Source organism: Sinohyriopsis cumingii, chromosome 9 (genome assembly GCF_028554795.1).
Source record: "Sinohyriopsis cumingii isolate HCF-2022 chromosome 9, ASM2855479v2, whole genome shotgun sequence".
NCBI lineage: Eukaryota > Metazoa > Mollusca > Bivalvia > Unionida > Unionidae > Sinohyriopsis > Sinohyriopsis cumingii.
The window spans coordinates 61079251-61099976 of record NC_142969.1 but is presented as its reverse complement, the minus strand read 5'-3'; the positions used below and the strand labels follow the sequence as shown (position 1 = coordinate 61099976).

Sequence of the window (20726 nt, the reverse complement as noted above, 5' to 3'; positions counted from 1 at the left end):
AATGAATGAAGGTGATGCAATCAATTGTGGATATTGCGGTCTTTCACCTCTTGTTATGATGATGTGATAAATCCAAACTGGCCACACCTGTTTCTATTTATATAATCTAACTTGAATTTGAATTACCGTTAATTTGTTCTGATTAAATTTATTATTTTCTTGTCAGAGGGGGCTCATATAGTTTCATTTCTTCCCAGTATTCTCGCTCAGTTCTCTGTTGAAATTCCATTCTTCATTCACTCCTGCTGGGCTATAATGTCGAGGGAGGTCATCCTCTGGATAACGCAGCCAAACCCAATTAACCACCCCTCTTTATAAGAGGATGACGTTGCAGGCACCGAATACCTAAACTAAACAAAAACATACTTTATCAGTTTTTAAAACTGTAAACTGTGAGAAATTATTAAATTGCTTCCCCCTACATTTGCATCAAGAATGAGGGCTGATATAATACTTCAAAAATCTCCTTTTTTTCATAACCAATCACTGAAAATGTGATATTTTTATTTCTTGAAATGTTATGTTTGGTGTAAGGGAGATAACTAAATATTCATAAGGTGTAGGTTTTTTTTTCTTCCGCCAATATATTAGCCATGTAATATAGCTAAGTTTATGGACACATGTATTAACTTCAGTGCAATTAAATTATCAAAAAATACATTATTGATAAAGTGAAAACCTAAAATTCAGGCTTCTATATGCAGTGGAGTCCTCAAGGGTGATGTAAGTTTGCTTTTTGAGATGAGGCAGCTGTTTTATATTGCATAGCTCATGATCTCTACAGTGCCAGTATGTGTAGTGTTGCCTTCCATAAACATACAGATACAATTCCATGCCAGTTTTGATTATAGTAGTGGGATGCATAGTTTGAAGAACAGTGTGGACTTGAATGGAAGGAATGGGCAATATGTGACTAATATGGTTATCACTCAGTACTGTTTGACCTAATATGGAAATTCCACAAGAACAGCTGGACAGAAATAAATAGAATTGAAAATCATTAGTAGGGTATAATTGGGCTTATACAAGTGTCAATGGGAAATTCTGACTTAAAGTAACTGCTTTTGTCTGTTGGTATTCCCAGCTACTTCAACAAAAGAGAATGCAAGAGAACTTATCTAAATCAACTGCATGAACAATTTCAAGGCAGGAAAGTGTATATAAATGGACAATTAGAGCAGGACAGTTAAAATCAGCGTGGGAAGGAATACAATATCTTTAACTAATTACCTAAAATTACTCATGCCAGAACATCCTACATGATACAAGTGATCTATCTGCAAGTGTACTTAGAGTGTTCTCTATCCTGGATTATGGCATGCCTTACAAGAACAAGATGTTTTTTATGCATGATTTTTCATTTCTGCAGGTAAAATAGTCAATATTTGGCCAAAATCAACTATGTTTACATAACTTATTTTGTTGCATGTATGCCAATCATGCAGCTGACTACACAGACATAAACCCTCAGGCAATACAAGTCTATGTCTGTCATACCGACAGTTATCAAAAGCCAACTGGTGCTATTTTCTGAAGATTTCATATATTTATTCTTAAAAGACTGTCAGTATTTGTCCAGTAATGTTCAGCATCCATTTGTTTTCCTACATCAAACTAGTACAGTTCATAAATACTGCCCACATGTATGCGTTTCTATGGATACACTGTGAGGCTGTTCTTCCCTATAGGTATCATGGTACCAATTGTTTTTCCATAGACCTCAATGCTAATGTTTTGGGAAATACATATACTTTCTATCCTACCTCAGGATGCATGTCACACACTGTCACAGAGAACAATTTTAGATTGTCAATTTGACAAGGACAAAACTAGGTTCGCCATTGCATTTAAGAGAGATAACTCTGACGGCACTAGACAGGGCTAAAATTTATCTAGTCACAACGGATAATTTTCTGCCATGTGTACCACATTTTTCCAAAAATCGAAAAAATACAAAATATGATCTAGATACGAATTAACATAATCTCGTGTTGTTATTTTGGGAAAACATGGGTCATTACAAGAAAATGGAGATTACCTGAGGTAACGGCTGGTCATTGAGCCCTCAAATTGTTGCTCCTAACTCGTATCAATAGGAAATTCTTAAGTCTAACCCATGACTCTTCTTTGTCATTTAAAAATCATTACAAAATCTTGTATCATTTTCATTGGATTAATGTTTGTAAATACCGTAGATCTTGTCACACTTATCAAATGATAAGAAAACCCAATCAGATGATACATAAGGCCCATCTGTAAGCTATTCCTGCATTTGATGAACCATTTAGCAGAATAATGGCAGATTGTGTTGGTCCCTTATCCAAGTCCAAGTCAGGCAACCAATATTTTTTTAACCATAATTTGTGCATCCAAAAGATTTACAGCTGAAATTCTCTGAGGAATATTAAGACTACATCGATAGCAAAAGCTTTGATAAAAATTTGTATTTACACTTTTTCGGCCTCCTCAAATCTGTTGAATATGAGCAACGGTCCAATTTTTTGTCTGGAATTTTCAAATACGTTATGCATGAATTAGGCATCCAACAATTTAAGTTTTCTGCCTATCACATTGAAAGTCAAGGGGCTTTAGAAATATTTCACCAAACTTTGACGAATATGATTCGGTCAAATCGTTTTGAGTTTTGATACCGGAAAAGATTGTGACAAGATATTCATTTATTTTTTTTGGACATACTCTTCCATGGACCATTAAAGTAGGTAAAAGAGAAACATTTCTTTTAACCAATGATTTAGAAATCGATCGCCATGATTATGTCTCTGATTTCAAATACAAGTTGTCAAAGGCTTGTGTAGTTGCAAGAACGAATCTTCACTCTAACCTGTCAAATATGAAAAGGTATGACAGAAATACAAAGGAAATAAGCTTTAAGGTATTAAATGTAACGAAAAAGCGGATCGCCCTGATAAAATGGACCTTACTCAAGAACCATCTGATTTTAAAATACCGTATACTGATTTTAAACCTAGTGTCAGAAAGTCATTACGTCAGAAGTGGCAGGCATCATGGAATGATGCATTGAATAACAAACTTCATGCAATCAAGCCAGCTCTAGGAGAATGGACTCCTTCCTACAGAACCATGCGTAGGGAGGAAGTATTCATTGCAAGAATCCGAATCGGTCATACTTATATCACCCACTCCCAAATACTAAAAGGTGAAGACCCACCAGAGTGCATTTCTTGCAATGAACCATTCGCTGTTAAGCACTTTATGATAGAGTGTTTTGACCTGCAACGTACGCGCGATCAGTATTACAATGTGTATGACATGAAGGAATATTTGGATACTATAAACATCACTCGTATTCTAGGGTTCCTGAAAGCAGTGAATATTTACTCTGAGCTCTAACTTTTATACTATCACCTTGTGCAGTTTTATGCAATATATATACCGTCCCGTTTTAATACCTTTTCATCATTTTTCATTAACACACAACATTTACATCCCCCGTTGATCGGGAAGCTTTATTTTGTACCGTTACCATCTTACTGTTTTAATTTCAACTATTTGTTTTTTATATCGCTGGTCGATATGAGACTTTTTATAATATTTAAAAGATTATACATATAACATTTTGTTTGGCGCTAAATAGCCTAACAGTGTTGATGCGCCGTTAAAAATAAAATCAATCAATCAATCAATTCAGCTTTAAGCCTGGTGACTGAGTCATGGCTTTCTTGCATATACCTCAAAATCCTCTTCTGGTTAAGTTTTATGGTGCTGGTACGGTTGAAAAGAAGGTAAGGGACTTAAATTATATCATTGATACAAGCGGGAGGAAAAAACAGAAATATAAATATGTTAACGGATTATGTTGATAGAAATATTCATCATTCATTCAATTTTGTTGTACCTGTTCTACACAGAGAGGATTTAAATGATAAGGAATCTTCGGATTTCAAAAATGTTGAATAATCTGGAACAAAATCCTTCACATCGACATCCGCAAGAAAAGAATGAGTTAAAACAGCGATTATATGAGTATTTCCGACATTAGCAGATCAAATCTACAATGTGTCATAAATTAAAGTTTCTGAACAGTGAAACAGCATCCTACAAGTTGAAACATCTCAACAGGAATGTTTGGAAAAAGAAATTCAGTATTTGCTGAAGAATGATGTCATAGAACCAAGTAAACATAAGTGGAGTTCACCATGTTTTCCTGTGACAAAACCAGATATGTTCTGTATGTCTACCGAGTATTAAAAAGAGAACAGCGTCATCAAAAGAGATTCATTTCCAATCCAAGAATCGATGACTGCATTGACAGAAGCGGAAACGCAAAATATTTCACTGGTTTTGACCTTTTGAAAGGATTGTAGCAAACTCCACTTGCAGAAAGAGCAAAGGAAATTTCGGCATTTGCAGCTACGTATGGGCTTTATCAATATAAAGTGTTGCCATTTTGTATTTTTGGTTCACTTTGAACTTTCCAGCATTTAAGGAACATGATTGCATCCGATCTAGATTATTTGTTAATCTTACACCGGTGACGTCATTATCTACAATAACATCTGGACAAATCAATTGGACACCATTCTGAAATTCTTTGATAGACCCATTGATGCAAATTTGAAAATTAAGTTATGCTGAGTTTTGCTGTCCCTGTGTTATATATAAGGACATATTGTAGGACAAGGTAAAGTTAAAGTCAAGGCTATATCTGAAATGCCAGTGCATATCAGTAAAATGTAGCTGATGCAGTATTTTGGGTACTGTTGATATTATCGGAAATGTTGCTCCAATTTGTCCATAATCGTTAACTCTGACTAATTTGTTGAGTAAGAAATCCAAGATTCATTGATGCAATACATTTCAGGAGGCTTTTCATAAATTAAAGACCGTACTTAAGAGTGCACCAGTTCTGTCAGCTACGAAACCAATGTAGCAATATTGGAATTCAGATCCACCGTATATATAGTGCAACTTCAGACCCAGATGTGGAAAGTGCGGAGGAAAGCACAGAGAAATGCAATTATAACGGACAAATATGTTTAAACTTCTTAGGTCCCCACCAGCTGAAGTCATGGGATTGTTCCATTACTACAAGACAACTGAAAATAGTCAACATCATGACTAAGAACAACATATCTTACTACAAAGCCAAGGAAACACGAAAAACGACCAACCAAACTGAGAAGAGAACCAGCACCCTAAATGCCAACCCAGCTGCTGCAATGTTAACGGATGTACCAGTTTCAGCCAACCAAATAACAAGGAACCAAAGCGAAGGAACTAAAAAGAGCAACAGTAATGGCAACAATAACCACAGATGCAATAAGAAGGCAATATCGTCAACAATAATAACAGGAAGAATAACTGTAGCAGCGCTAATAGAAATAGTAGCGATAATAATAACGGCATAGGTAGAAATCACCAAAAGGTACCATCACGAGAATGAACAGGAAGAAACAAAAACTTCAAAAATTCCGAAAACTTAAAACCAAGAGGGACCACAAAGAAGAAACACGGTCAAACATCTAAGGTCAGTAGAGAGAACACAGGTAACAGCAAAGATGTCGATACCCAAACCGCGACCACTACATACGCGCACTTATTAGAATCCTTTTTCGCTTATTTAACTTCATGACTTGTATTAGAGACCTATTTGGATGGTGTCCTTAAATTGATCATAGATGACAACATCCCAGTCCAACAGAGTTGCCAAATTTAAATCCATCTGATGGACAAATACATCATAGCCACCATTAGTAACATCTGAATGCTACATGTAAACCCTAGAATCAGGGACTTGCACTGAAAACCGTAAGCAATTTCACAACTGGCAGTGGAATTACATGGGACTGATAATTAATGTGTCTCTTAACTAATAATCAAACTAAACAGTGAAGTATGCAAAACAGATATCATAAACATTCAAGAAACACACCTCACTCCGAACACTAAGTATATTCCTTAAATACCTGGGTATTCAACATCCTTCATCCAAAGCGTGGGACAAAATCAAATCAATTATGGGAAAACCAATCACCACTACTCCTAATATCGCCGATGCAGTTACCACTAAGGACAAAGCAAAAAATAAACTGACAAAGCATTTCGTGGGGATGAACAGTAACTTGAATCACTCTACACAATTTTAACAATAGGGCAAAGATTGAAACCCGATTACCCCACCTTTTTTGTATACCTTGGACACCAGTCAAATACCCTGAAAGAAGATTTCACCGTTTACAAATGGCGAAAGGTTATAAAATAAAAACAAAACACTTAATTCACCCGGGGAGGATACTCTGAGGAATGAAACATACTAGAACCTCCCAAGCGACACGGAACTGGTGATATTGAATCTAATCAATGTAGTATGGAAACCAGGAGAAATCACAAGTAATTGGAAACAGGCCATGGTAATTTCTATACCTAAACCTGGCAAAGATCCATATAATATAAATTCCTACTAACCGATATCCCTAACAAATAACGTATGCAAACTCATGGAAATTAATATACACCGTTATTTTTTTCTTCTATAAAATCTTTTTATTTCGCGCAGTGTTGTGCAGGGACATATACACTTAAGATATGCCAATTACTCAATTTTATGTGAAGCAGTCTTCCTTTCTTTAAAAATCCCCCACTTGAATTAAGTCCCATGGCGTATTGTTATTGGCTGCTTTTATAACAATTGCAATCCCTGCTATGCTTTCCCTCACCCCTATCTATTGTTTAGTACTATTGCATGTAGTTTCTCTTCTATTAAAGATTTTGTTTCATTAGTCATGTTGTGCGTTTCTTGAACCAATATTCCCTCCTAATGTTTTCAAGTTTTCCTCATTTACTCCATTAATATTTATACTGGCTATCCAGAGGTTCGATATTTCCATTTCTTTGGTTATTGATTGGTTTTTTGCTAAATTATGTTTTACGCACAATAGTTATTTATCGTTTTAGAATGTGACTCAGCTGCCGCCGGCCGCGACAGTCTTTCTCTTTTTTTGTTACTCTTGTCTGTCTCCTTTATTTCTCTTTTTTTTTTTACTGAGCAATCTATCCATAGTTCCACATTCATGAGACTTGTCCCTGATTCGTTTTTGTCGTTCTGTTTATAGTCTTTGATTTCCATTTCCTGTTCCGTACTGACCATGTTGTCCAAATCCATTCTTGCTAAGTTCTTTTCCATGTCAACATTTTCGTCCTCGTCACCTAAGTTGATTGGATTTCTCGGAGGAGGGGGGTTAACCCTACACCTATTGTACCCATTCTCCAGAGTTTGACTTTTTTCTCTTCCTATCCTTGTGAACTGGGGTCTATGTTAAGTTTTTGATCCCTATATGGTCTACTGGCCTATCCTCAAGAGGAACTTTCTCTCCGTAGTGTTTCCCTCTCTACCTCGTCAAAGGACGAACTGTCTGTCTTCGGTGTCATATCCAGCAGAATATAGTATAAAAATGATAAACGTTATTTATTAGTATGTACTAAAACTCTTTCATCCTTTCGGTGACATCAGTTAATAGTCTTTTATAGGCATATAACTTAATGTGAAAACATAAACAATCACTCACGCCGGTTGCTTAGATTACCATTGTGATTTGCCACATGACCACATTAAGTGTAGATAGGCTTATACTTGGGCTTAGGAAAGAACTGTATTTAGTTTGGAATGGGAGCTTGTACCCCGAAAATTCTTAGCAATCCCGTCGTAGCACATACATTTTACATTATTAAAATTAGTTGTTTTACAACCTCCAGAAAACAATTTTTAAGGTTCCCAGCGGGAATAATTAAAAACAAAGCTTATATTTACTCTCGAATTTTTCTTTTTGGTAACATAACATTCGCTAAATCGGAGCATGTTGCAAACACATTATACTGTACATACATATTTCATTTGGCGATAGAAACATGGAGCATCAATGGAAAAATAAAGGAATCCTTGTGTATATTTGCGGCCATTATTTTTGTGTGCTTGTGCATCTGCGCTACTTCGATAGACATGTATTAAGAGACGTGTTGTGGACTGTTTCGTGACCAGGAATTTGTTGCAAAATGACCTTTTTCCACATAGCGCCAGCAGCGAGGCTTAAAATCCAAAATAACGCATCTTCTAATTTAAAACAAAATGAAACCAAGATGTCTGTAATCATTATTTTTCCTCGACTGTGTAAATATTGTCATTTCACTAGTACCATATTAATGAAAATCCCAGTCCTGTATTATAGTCGGAGTTCAGCAAAAGTAATATCACGACACATGACTGTTGGCAGTATATGGCAACCGGAGGCCTCATCGAATTACAAAATTTGAAGTCCCTGCAAGAGAATCAAATATTAATTAACTTACTGACTCATTAATTCGTGGTTATAAGCAAATTAACACCTAAGAGGTAGTTACACAGAGGCGGTGGGAGTAGATTTAATTGCTCTAAGACGCACCACAGCAGCCGACCCGGCGTGATTTGGTAAGATTCGAACCATCATACAAACTAATGATCTATATAGACTGCTTGAGAATATCAATTTAATCCTCATTGTTTTTAGAATTTAATGAATTTTAGAATTTAATTTAATATCAATGATGCATGTTGTATAAGATGTGGTTCTTGTAAGTAACGAGATATTAAATGCACCAAAAAAATTGAATCTCTCTCTCTCTCTCTCTCTCTCTCTCTCTTAGCTCGTTTTGATTCACAATCATTACGCGTCCAACGTTCAAAGTATAGAACTACAGAGGCTTAGTTCAGTGAGAGAGAGAGAGAGGAGTCTCTTAGGGCTTTTGGTTTGGTTTCGTAGGGTTAACGCCATTTTCAGCACAAGATAGGCTATACAAAGTTGCCAGTATATCTGATGGAGGAAGAACCTGGAAACAAACTCTGACTAGTACCATTCGGCCACCCGGAGAGAGAGAGAGAGAGAGAGAGAGAACGAAACACTGTAATACAGGAAACAGATCGACGTAAACATTTATCCATTTTCGTCATATGATGATAAAATCTCATTGAGCTGGTCAAGTAGATGTGAAATGGAATTCTAGACCACATACGTCCAAAACAAAATTAAGACAAATTTAGGCAATAAGATGCACATCCAGATAATGACCAAAGGCTTTTTGTCCCATGCTTAACTTAGGGACCACATTGTTACCACGATATGAAATGGTACACTAAAGTTGGCATCCAAATTAAACTTTATGAATTAGATCTTATGGCAGCTATGGGATACACCCCCTCCGTTCATTCAGTTTGAAGAAAAATAATTAGCAGTAAGTCAGCTGTAGGATACATGAAAATGAATGTGTGCCTGATGTATTTTGTTGGCAAACATATATACACAAGTGTGCAAAACAGAAAAATATTCGTTCAGTGATTGCGCAAGTCATAGAATGGACAATGCTGTGCGTACTCAGCTCCTATTGGACAGGTCTATAACTCCACAAGCGTTCGTAAATCAAGTAGCAGTGCTGGTTGAGATAAAAATGCTAAACTCTCAAAGCTGAAAGATCGGTAGCAGTGCCAAGCCGTGAGAGCTCAGTGCATAGCTCAAAAGGCCAGTTCCTTCCCCAAAACTGCCAAGGGTAATCGATTTTATTGGTTCCGAGCTAAATCAACTTGGTGATGTTAATCTTTATGCACCAGCTTTCCAACTGGAAAGACAAGAAGGCTAGCGAAATGAGGTGATTAACATGACATCCTACATTAGTAGTCAAAATGCTACAGCGGAAGGACAGTATAGATTGAGCAGCCGTGGATGATGCGAAAGAACTGATACAGGGATGCACCGAAGACTACATGAGAGAGGATTATCGATGGGCATTCATTTTCTGAGCTCAAGACCGCGGGATAACAGTATAGATCATTCCGCGGTTAAAGACATATACCAACTATGAAGGAAATTGTTCTGTGGGCGGTTGTTAATGTTGTGAACAACGAAAATCACAGCTTCATTTGGACTGTTCTTTCAGCTCTTTATGCGACATAAACTCACATTGAGCCGACAAGCAAGTACAGAGATGATACACACGCTACATTTCAAATGGCATTGACATTACGGTGAAGGTCAGGGCGAAGACTTGATACCTATACAACGCGAGCGACCATCCGAAAGGGCAATCGCTGTGCACCAGGCCCGGCAAAAAATTGTCAAACTTAAGGACGAGTATGACTACACCCATTTGTAAAAGCATAGTATCAAGGTGGTACACAAAAGGAAATTAGGAGGGCCAAATTAGTTGCAGCATGACCAAATGCATAACCTCTACCTAGACCCCCTCATCAAGTGGAAAGAGATTTCATTACCAGACGGTCGCCATATGCAGCGTTCACCACAAAGTTGGGATATACTGCTTAAAGAAGAGGAATCTGAGCCCGTTGGATATTTTAAATTCCAAGGATGGTCTCTCGCGTCGTATAGGTATGCTCGATACAATACTAGAAACTTCGCTTATTATTCCTTCCGATGCTGCCACAAAAACACAGGACTTGAAAAGCAAAACCCTCCTTGGAGACGAATTAATATCAGTTCTGAATGAAATCTGCGATATCAAGAATGAATTTTAAAAGCGAAACTACCTCAAAGCAAGGTAGATATATATATATGCTCACTGTAACATACAATACGGGTAATTGATACTTTGTAAGCCAGATAGATTGAGCGTGAGCACGGAGGAAAATCCCTGCTGTACTTCATTTCTCGCCAAAAGTGGCCTGGGGCTTTGTCAAATATACAAATATGAAGACAGAATGGCCGTAGCCGAAGGTAAACCGCGCACAAGATCTGTTAAATGTGCAAAAAGAGGTGTCTGCGGAAACGAGGTTGTACCCAGATGACTATAGTTCAGGCTCTGTCGAAATCGTACATGGCGCTTAAGTAAGTGGAGCGCATAAACCCTAAACATGACAATTCAGAACCTTTTGGGAAGAGTGGGAAAGGGGATACAAACAATACCGCCTAAACTAACATAATAAAAGATGACATATGTCCTGAATATATCAATAGAACCCGCCCTAGATGAGAACGAGAGAGAGCAGATACAAGCTTCAAGCCCAACTTGCAGATGAGGGCAACGCGAAGGCCTTTCTTATAAGGCCGACGCATTGAATAGAAGGCTCCGCAACCAGTTGACCACTGTCAATGATCTTTTTAGCCGACTTATCACAGAGGATACAACCACTGACGAAGAGCCACACTCATTTCGCGAGCAAGTAATCAAGATGAACTCTATAAATACATCGCTCAATTTTATAAAAAGCATAATTACGCTCACAGTCATAGAAAAAGGCGAGGGCAGTTAAACGTCATCTCCAGCCCCGAAACCTAAACCAGACCAAGGCGGTACAACTGAATGGGTTATAACGCACCTTGAACAACCTTTGAGATATGCTGCTGTTTAGTCCATGGTTTATCCGGGTGTCCTCACGTCTTTTCCTGAGAAAATTATTACACAGGCCTCGAGTTATTTCTTGCATATGCCGAAGTCGAAAACATCATACCTCGTTTCATCTGGAACTGAGCACTTCATTTAATTGGAAATCTTTCTTACCTGGCAGTAAACATGAAAACGGTAGAAGCTGCACCCCAATGCTGTCAGTCCAGTTGTAGGCTGCAGATAGTCAGACACCATAAGGCAAGATTCTCTTAATTTTGCCTAGCCTTATTTCATAACATCTCCTGAACTGCAGTTGCTATAAACCTCTTCGAGTTTGATGTTGGGTATCGTGTACGTTTCAAATACGTCCAAATAAACCTAATTTCTGAATGAGGCTTTATTCTGCAGAAACACTTAAATGTTCAGCAATAGTTGGGGATCTATGTTTTCTGGATATAGTTTAAGACGGCTCCGATGATGTATTTCCCATCGCTATTAAAGCGAAATAATGCTATAATTAATTCTTGCACAATGGCAGCGTATGTTATTTTGACCAGTCTTCTAGCTGGATATGTGACTCTAGATCAGGTGATATGTGCTAGCTTAAGTAAGCAAGTAGAGCTCCTAAACATTTCGTACAGATTAGGATTTCACAACATTTTGGCTAAGCTGCTAACAATAAATTTCGATGTGGGATCAGCCGCACTCAGTTTGACTCAAACTAATCCCGACAGATATTAAATACGCTGGAAAATAATAAGGCTTTCCTACCTAAAATGATTGCAGAATATAGCACGGCGATTGGGCGAGTTATCGTCGCGCTTATTTGCCCAAAGTATCAGTTCTCGTCAGCAGTTGTTTTCCACCTTTGCGTTAACCTAGGATACGATTATCACAGGGGACGTACAGGGCTCCCAATCCACCAGCGTGTGTCAACATCCCGTGGCCTTATATCCACTTGAGACAGATAAACATAACTAGAATTATTCTTGATGGGGGAAAACAGTAACATACTTAAGTTATTCCTGGAGAAACGCACACTGTCTCAAGTAGAACACCACATTGGGTCAGATTTCGCGAAGGCAGCATCCATGAACTTTCTATATACATTTTATATAATAAACAACAGTTAATACACTGGAGTGCTCTATCACCTTTGAAAATAAAAACTAGTGCTTGCACACTACGAGTCTACGTGGTCCCAGCTTTCTTTGTAGCCACTGCGATAGCGTCAGTGTCATATTCCCATTTGCCCTGAAGGTTTAAATTCCAGTCCGCGATTTTGTTGTTAGCACTTCAGCGCCACTTTAAAGCCATTGTGCGTCACCTTTGATGTAATCACGTCAATTGCTTGGGTTTTGGCAATAAGTGCATCCATTATGCATCTGTTTTACGCCAGGTATGCCATTAGGTGCAAGGGACACAAAGTCAAAGCACAATTTCATATTACATTTAAAACAACAAATAACACACTGGAAATTTAAGTGCTATTAGGTACAGACAATAAGGTAAAGACCATTTAATTTTCCAAGGAGAGGTTCTGTGAGTTTCTTTGGAACAAGGATGTTTTATTTTGTTTTATCTGAATATAATAATATTTTTATCTTATAATATAATGAATTTGATATGGTGCTGGTTTGTTGTATGTCACAGCAATATATTTTCCCCAGCCATTGACAGATGGAATGTTTCTTTAAAATATTGTCAGGCATCTGTCTCAGAAACGCAATTTTTGGTCCCTACTATAATTTTGGTATACTGCGGTAACGTTTTTCGGTATGTTTACAAATGACGCCGAACAAACTTTGTCATGGTTCCCAGCTCTACTAACAGTGTAAACGGTTTTCCACAACTTTCTGCTGGACACGTACCGACCCTACTGCATGCTAGCGGTAACCAAAGGAAACTAACGTCAAAGTCGCAAACATGTTCAAAATCCCCCACAGAGTTGGCGCGGGTGAGGCAAAAAGTGACCGCATTATCTAAAAAAGCTTCCTATGTCGACGCGTGCAATTTGTGTGCACTACCCTCGAGTACGTGGGGAAAAAAAATCTTTTTAAACCCACATTGGCCTCTGTACCGAGGTACAACATATCGAAATATGGCATTATTTTGTTTTAATTTTGTTTTAACTTTTTGTCCTATATTTCGATTTGTTTACAACATAGCTGGTGCTAAACCTTTATCTGATGAATACTGGTCGTTCTCTCTCTCTCTCTCTCTCTCTCTCTCTCTCTCATGGCGAATAACAGTCCTTGCAAATGCACTGATCCAGTAAAGGATCACGCGCCTATATATATATATATATATATATATATATATATATATATATATATATATATATATATATGAATATATATATATTAGAAATGAAATTGTCATAAAACTGAAAATCTTCGTGCGAAGACGTCCTTAAACTTGATATACAAGACTCTGTCAACACCGGTTTAGTATTGTTGTTTATTTTAATATAAATGAGGTGATAGCTTTAAACGAGGATATTTCGTCGATTCTGACTTTGTCCATAAGCACTTTTATTTGGAAAATGTTTTCTGAATTGTGTAGATATTTACAATCTGTTACTAAAATGTCAAATTTTGATTGTATGTTTTCATAAGAAGAAAAAAACTATATTCACAGTAATATTGTTACTTCAATATGCATTTGTTTTGTGGGTGTTAATATGTCAAATGTCGTCCTTACAGAATATATTCGAAATTAGAGATAGTTTTATTGTTGAGGTATACTAGTAATCTGATTAAAATCGAGATCTGCTTACGAAGTCGCGTTCTGCTGACCTTTTCCTTCCCCAGTCAGGTTACAGCAAACATACTGGAGAAAGTCAAAAGCATCATTCGGAATATACAACTGATAATGATAAACTCTTCCTAAAATGAAATGCAACCGTTTATTTCATTGGTTCACAACTCTATCGTTTACATTCAGAATAAATGATAGGAACCAATCGGGCTGATTAATAAAGTTTTTAGGTCTACAATAAAAGTATAAGTACACATGCGTATAGTGATGACACTGGCTGCGAGCTGCGCAGAATGTGCTGGCGGATGCCATGTTGTGCACCCTGCTTTATCTGATAGGTTACTAAACCACGAACTTATATTAGTGCCTGTCAGATTTGTTGTTTCGGAGATATTGCTTTTAATCAGATTGTTTTAATTTGGTTTTAAGCTTTAGGTTTACTACAATATAGATTATGGTTCAACTCCATGGTAATATTGTTTTTATTTGGTGTTAAGTTTCGGTTTACTACGATATAGCATTGGGTTCAACGCCATGGCTAATGAAACCTGCCTCACACATTCATTTTAATTTTTATTTTTCTCAGAAATAAGTGACCACCCACACTGAACTAAATTAAACAGAAAAACACCCAATTTTAAGCGCTGGTTGGAAAAGAACATATTTCTGCAAATTATCCTCCATGTTGAAGAGATGCAATTAGTGAAACTGACAGTTAAATTATATTTTCTTTGTGATGTACCTTCCTTTCTATCACATTGCTCATCAGCGGTATATATCTCTTCAAGAAACCGAAACAATCGTACAAAGCAGGTGTTAACCGGTGCTAGCATATCCAGTTTATATTAGGTGCTTATATCTCGTCATAACTTTGTTGTTGGATTACACTTACGCAGTAAGAGTTCTGAAGCCACAGTATATCTCTATAACATCACCTACACCACGGGCACAATAGCTACTTGCGTTTGGGAGATCCAGCATGTTGAAGTGGATAGTGACTATCTGTCCTACTATCACAATATTCCATCTGTATTGCGCTTCCCCATATGGATAGTTGTTGATTCCATCAAAACCAGGAGATGTTATCGTTCCAGGAATCGTCAGCGTATTGTCTCCTGGCGGCACATTCGGTGGAACTACAAATAAAAGAACAACCTTCATTTATCAACAAAGCAGGTGCTTCTAACATATAAGCGCACTGGGAAGTGTATATATTTTAGATCTAGAGTTAGCAAGTATAGGACTGTTATTGTTAACTCTTCATCTTTTTTTTCCAAAACGTAAACGCGGATAACTAAATAACCATTCAACTCATTCAACGACATTCTGTAATTCATCATTCTATCATAAAAGGATATTCAACGCTTCTTCCCTCCCTTCATCTCTGTCTCTGTCTCTCTCTTTCTTTTTGTCTGTCTGTATGTCTGTCTCTCTTTCTCTCTCTGTGCCTCTGTCTCTGTCTGCCTGTCTCTCTCTCTCTCTCTCTCTCTCTCTCTCTCTCTCTCTCTCTTTGGGAGAACGCTTCGGTGACCTAGCGGTGAGAGCGTCCGCCTCGGATGCGACAGTTCGTGATATCGAAACCCGACAGTCATACATAAGACTTATATAAATGCTACTAAATGCTGACTCGCAAAATGCTCAGCATTAATAGGTTAGTGTCAGGACTGGTGTCAGGATAATGTGACTGGGTGGGACAAAATGCATCATGTTTGCGGCATAATTACACAGTGGTAAACAACAATATAAACTGTCACACTGAAATCATCGTAGCGATATGACTGATATGATAATACCAAACACACACGCATACACATATTTTCTCTCTCTCTCTCTCTCTCTCTCGGGACAATCCTAGAAGATCGCTGTTTACTTTCTTTAATTGGTTTAGCATGTTGTTGATTTATTATTTATCCTCAATTTCTTTCATATTACAAATTGACTTGACGTAGTTACTGTTTGCTTAAGTTAACAAATCATGCTTCCGCATTCAGGCTGTAGTACGTTTCCTTTTCGACTCCAAAGTTGAGTCATGATAGGCACATTCACATTCACGAATCCTTCTAACCATGATTTTGATAAATCTTAGGTTTTGTAATTCATTGCGTTCAAATTTAGCTCTATCATATTTTCCTCTGCCTCCTTCTGTTTTAGTTTTAACATAGCACTGACAGCCTTTGTCTTAGCTTCAAGGTTCTTCATGCGCTTTTCCAAAAACTATTTTTCTTTACTTATCTCTTTTGCTCGGGCTCGAGGTAATTCTAAGTCCTCTCCTTTCTTTTCTTTCTTCCTAATTTCAACATTAGCATTAGTTATGTTTAAATTCCGCTGTCGTGCTAAGCCATACTAATGAGCTGGGCGTGACAGCAACTCTTTAAAATAATTGACTCATCGCTTTTTGATCAGACCGCTGAGTTGCCGTGAGCGAGTTCAAAAGCTGGTCATGTTTCATATAGTGAGCTGTGCTCGTTTGTCTAGCTTGGCTAAGACGGGTTTGAACAGCTTCTGGGTGACATCGCGCTGAAATGCATTTTTTCCCACTTTATCATCGAAGGCACGCTGACTCAACGCCGCCCGTTTCTCGACAGATTTTCTGAGGACGTCCTCGCGCTGTCGCTTATTGAAGATTATCTAAAATGCCATAGTGCTATATCTGTCACTGGCGGGCACGTAAACTTCGTCAAATCCGTTTCGGTATCTCTCAAGCACTATTTCTGGGCAGCGATCCAATGTTATGAAATTGTGTTTAGGTCCTGACGTAGTGGCGGCATAGAAGTCATGGAATTTTTTCGCGGTGATGCCTCTGAAGTAATCTCAAGCAATCGCGTCGACATTGCGGTTGTCCAGCCCTGAAAAGAGTACAAAACAACCCGTTTTGCGTCGAATGTATTTAGCCACGTCGAAGTATGATTTATTTAGGCAAATGCTGTTGCAGGGCTTGTTTAGTGACAACGGGAAATAATCACAAATTTTAGTCATGTTATCTTGGTTGATTTTGATCTCGTCATGCAAAATCTTGTGCGTGTCCGAATCCAATTCCTCCGCGTGCTCCATTTCGTCCGGTTCGACAATGGTAACAAAGCTGCTTTCGTCGCCAGCGATGCTGCCGAGAACGTTTTTATCCAACCACTTGTTAAACTCGTACAAAGTTCTGTATTTTTTCTAAAGTGGGTTCAGCATTTAAATAATCACGCGATCTTAGCTGAGCCTGTTGTTAATATGCAGATTCATCAGCATGTTGGTTTTTCCGTGGCTCAAAGGACACATGTCAAGCGTTAATGGCAAAACATCAACGAAAATTGTGTTGCTGCATTTTCGTCTCGTCACGTTGTCGAAATTAATGATGTTTTTTTATGTTAATCATGTTCTACACTTTCTTTTGTAAGCTCATCCGGTCAGGCAGGTCCGATACCTCCCAAAAGGAGCTGTATAAAAAAGGCAATCGAACCAGCAATTTCATTCTTGATGATCTCAGCATGAATCTTGAAAATGTGAGTTATCTTTCGTCGGATGCCAACGTCGCACGGTGGTCGAACATGTCTCAACTGGCACAGACTAACTGATCTCCCATCGAAGGGACCATGACGGGAAATCTCAACATGGGCGTCAGGATCATTAACGGACTTACAGCTCCAGTTGCTTCACATGCTCTCGTGTCTTCTCGGGTGGTTTCGAGACGGTGATCACCACAAAGTACGATAAAACAGCTTGAACTGCGTCAGGAAACGTGCACGTTGCGTGCATGTTTTCTATGTCTACCGAGGTCAGTTCTAATTTAACGAGGTCATCACCAGCTCTAATACGAACAGGAAAAATCTGAGACATGTGGGAGAGTACACCTGGCTCAATCCTGGTGCAACCATGGTATACTATTTTGGCACCTCAGGTTGATTTATTAGGGCAGATCGATACCCATCAGGAACGTACACTCCCCTTCACCCTGCTAATCTGAGATGAAGGGTTTCAGAGTCAATAACAGCACCTCATAAGCACTGATGAAGGTCATCAACTCTGAAATCACAATATCCGGACCACTGACTGGACTCCGGACGACGTGGGCTATTACGGATAACACCCAGGGGATCTCGTATTCGCATATATACTCGTTTAGAGAGACGAAATTATCGACCACCGGAACAACGTTCGTTGGAACTCGGGTGGAGCGAAAATCGTGGTAACGGATCATTCTCCCATGGCGAACAACGAAGTAGCCACACAAATGTGCGCGGATAAGCGTCGTGTAATAAACAGTTTCGGGCACATTGCATCACTCACGTGAAACACCGGAAACCTATGTAGTGTGATCATCTCGGCCTCGTCGAAATTTTCCTCTTCTTTGATGGCTTATTATGTCTTAACTCATTACATCGCACATACCTCCACGGGAAGCGAATGGATAAAGGCTGAATTTACATCTAAATTCTGGCTGCAAAACAACCTCCCCGTGGTAGACGCGAACTAAAAATTTCAGGTGCTTGGACACACTTCTGGATCAGAACACGTTCTCACGTGGATATTAAATGACATCAAGCCCGACACCACGGCGGACTTGCTTTACGAGGATACTGCAATCATTGGGGCAACCACACTCAAATTGTACATCGCAGCCACAAGCACGTACACAAATTACTCAAAGTTTAAATTTACGGCGCTCACGGTATAACCTAATAATTCCGAGCTCAATTATTTCCAAATTTTATACATGGTCGACTTAATCTAACCAACAGGCGAATACTTGTACCTTCATTCAACTAATATTGTTTTTACCTTGGCTGAAATCAGAATCGCCACTGAATTTCACCAGTTGTTGTTCGACGATACCTACCTGGAGCCCCTTGTACGCAGATGACCACCAGCACGTGCTCAAGAAGATCAAGGGACTTTATGCGGAGATTAACTGAGCGCATAATCTGTATAAATCTTCGCTCTGGAAAGCCTACGATAAATGGAAGCACGATTAAGTCAAACGGTCTCACGTTTCTGAGGGACTCTTGGGACAGAATCAGCTAAGAGGCGCCATCGACAGTATTTTACCGTGATTTTCAACAATAGAGAATAGAAGCGGTCAGCTGAATATCTAGAAGGGCTCGTTCATACCATCATAAAGGAAATACTTCCTGGAATCGTCAATGCCATCGTAAAAACGGGATACATCAAGTGGTGTAAGTTTGCACGAAAGTATAGACGACAAAGAGCAGAAAACAGATAACGACTGCATGGATAAAGTCGTAACAAAAATGCAATACATAGGTAAAACTGAAAACTGCGCTATGCCAAAGACAAACGAAAAATTTTCAGCATGCCATAATAGAGTACAAAGACTTGGATATCATCCGGAAAGTAATGAAGCTCAACGAACGAGCCCGTGAACGTTCAGACGAGGATGTGGCTGTTACGGAACTATCTGAAACGGCTCTGGAACACAAAAAGGCTAAATAAGCGTTATGTTATGTGATCATGTACAGCGAATATGCAAGAGTCGATCCAAATCTGGCTTCAGCGACGTATAGATACCTTGAGAATATCAGATGATGATTACAAATAAGCTAATCTTGTTTTTAAAGAGGGTTTTGACCTTCCCAGAGGACTGTTTGCTAATCCTCCAGTGGCTACATAGGATCTGCTGCAGAAATTTAATGATCCAGAAAAATACGTCCTCATGTACAGGTATATTATGGTGCCTCCTGGACTATTTGATTTTATTGTTCCAGAAGTAATAGCTTGCGAAAAGGTTAACAGAAACGTGGAAAAATAGCTACAGCTTTATTATCTTTGCTAATAACGCCACAATGTCAAATAAACTCACAGATGTTTCTTTGCGGTAAATTTTGTTAGACCATACTGGTGTTTAGATCATGTTAACCCACAAGCAACTCCCAACATGCTAGCGGATCTTGTAAATTCAACCAGACGACTGAAATAAAAAAAAAATGATCTAGTCATCATGGCGCCGATTCACCCGGAACAGCGGCAAGAGTTCACATGCAGGACTATTAAAGTATATAAAACGTATATGAAATTTCTAACAGAACATCTTCCACAGCTTCAGCCTCTGACACAAAGTTTAGTCAATTCAATAGTATGGGATGAGACCAGTCATCGATTTTAATCATATCGAAGAGAACCTGTCAGAGGAAGACTGGAGAGAACTCGAATAGTGTTACTGTTATTATCATCGAAAAGTCTACTTGTACAAACGAGGGTATCGACAATTATCGACACTTACTGAGAATCTTCGCAGTGGCACCGCTCGCCATGACCGCGTCTGAAACTGAAATCGTGTCCAAGCTTCACGACCAATCCGTTCTTGTTGATTTTATTCGGAGCGGGATTGGCTTTAAAAAAGATATTCAAGCGGTTGGAACCATCGCTGTAAGCCAAACAATAATATCAAGCATGCCTTTTCGGCGTACCAATAAGTGCTCAGCAAATCCAATCGTACCTGCGTGGGGGCAAATTCGACATTTCCCTGCTAATTCGCCAGCCGAGAATGGTATACGACATCCTGATCGATCTTGTACCGATGTCCTTAAGTCGCTTCGAAAAGGCCTATGAATAAATGTCAGAAAACCATCGAGAAGAGAAACCAGCATTTAAGTTAATTTCTGTCAACAAGACTGACA

General features: G+C 38.6%; 1 protein-coding gene across 1 annotated transcript in view; it reads right to left on the bottom strand.

Annotated features, from left to right (window-relative positions):
- Positions 1-7779: 7779 nt before the first annotated feature.
- The window catches only part of LOC149791904 (uncharacterized), a 170413-nt gene continuing 157466 nt past the window's right edge, over positions 7780-20726 (bottom strand). The window contains exons 7-8 of the mRNA XM_089970417.1: positions 14999-15242; positions 7780-8294 (exon numbers count right to left, since the gene is read on the bottom strand). Coding sequence (XP_089826543.1) covers positions 8165-8294; positions 14999-15242 — 374 coding nt within the window. The 3' untranslated portion in view covers positions 7780-8164. The remainder of the gene's footprint in view (positions 8295-14998; positions 15243-20726) is intronic.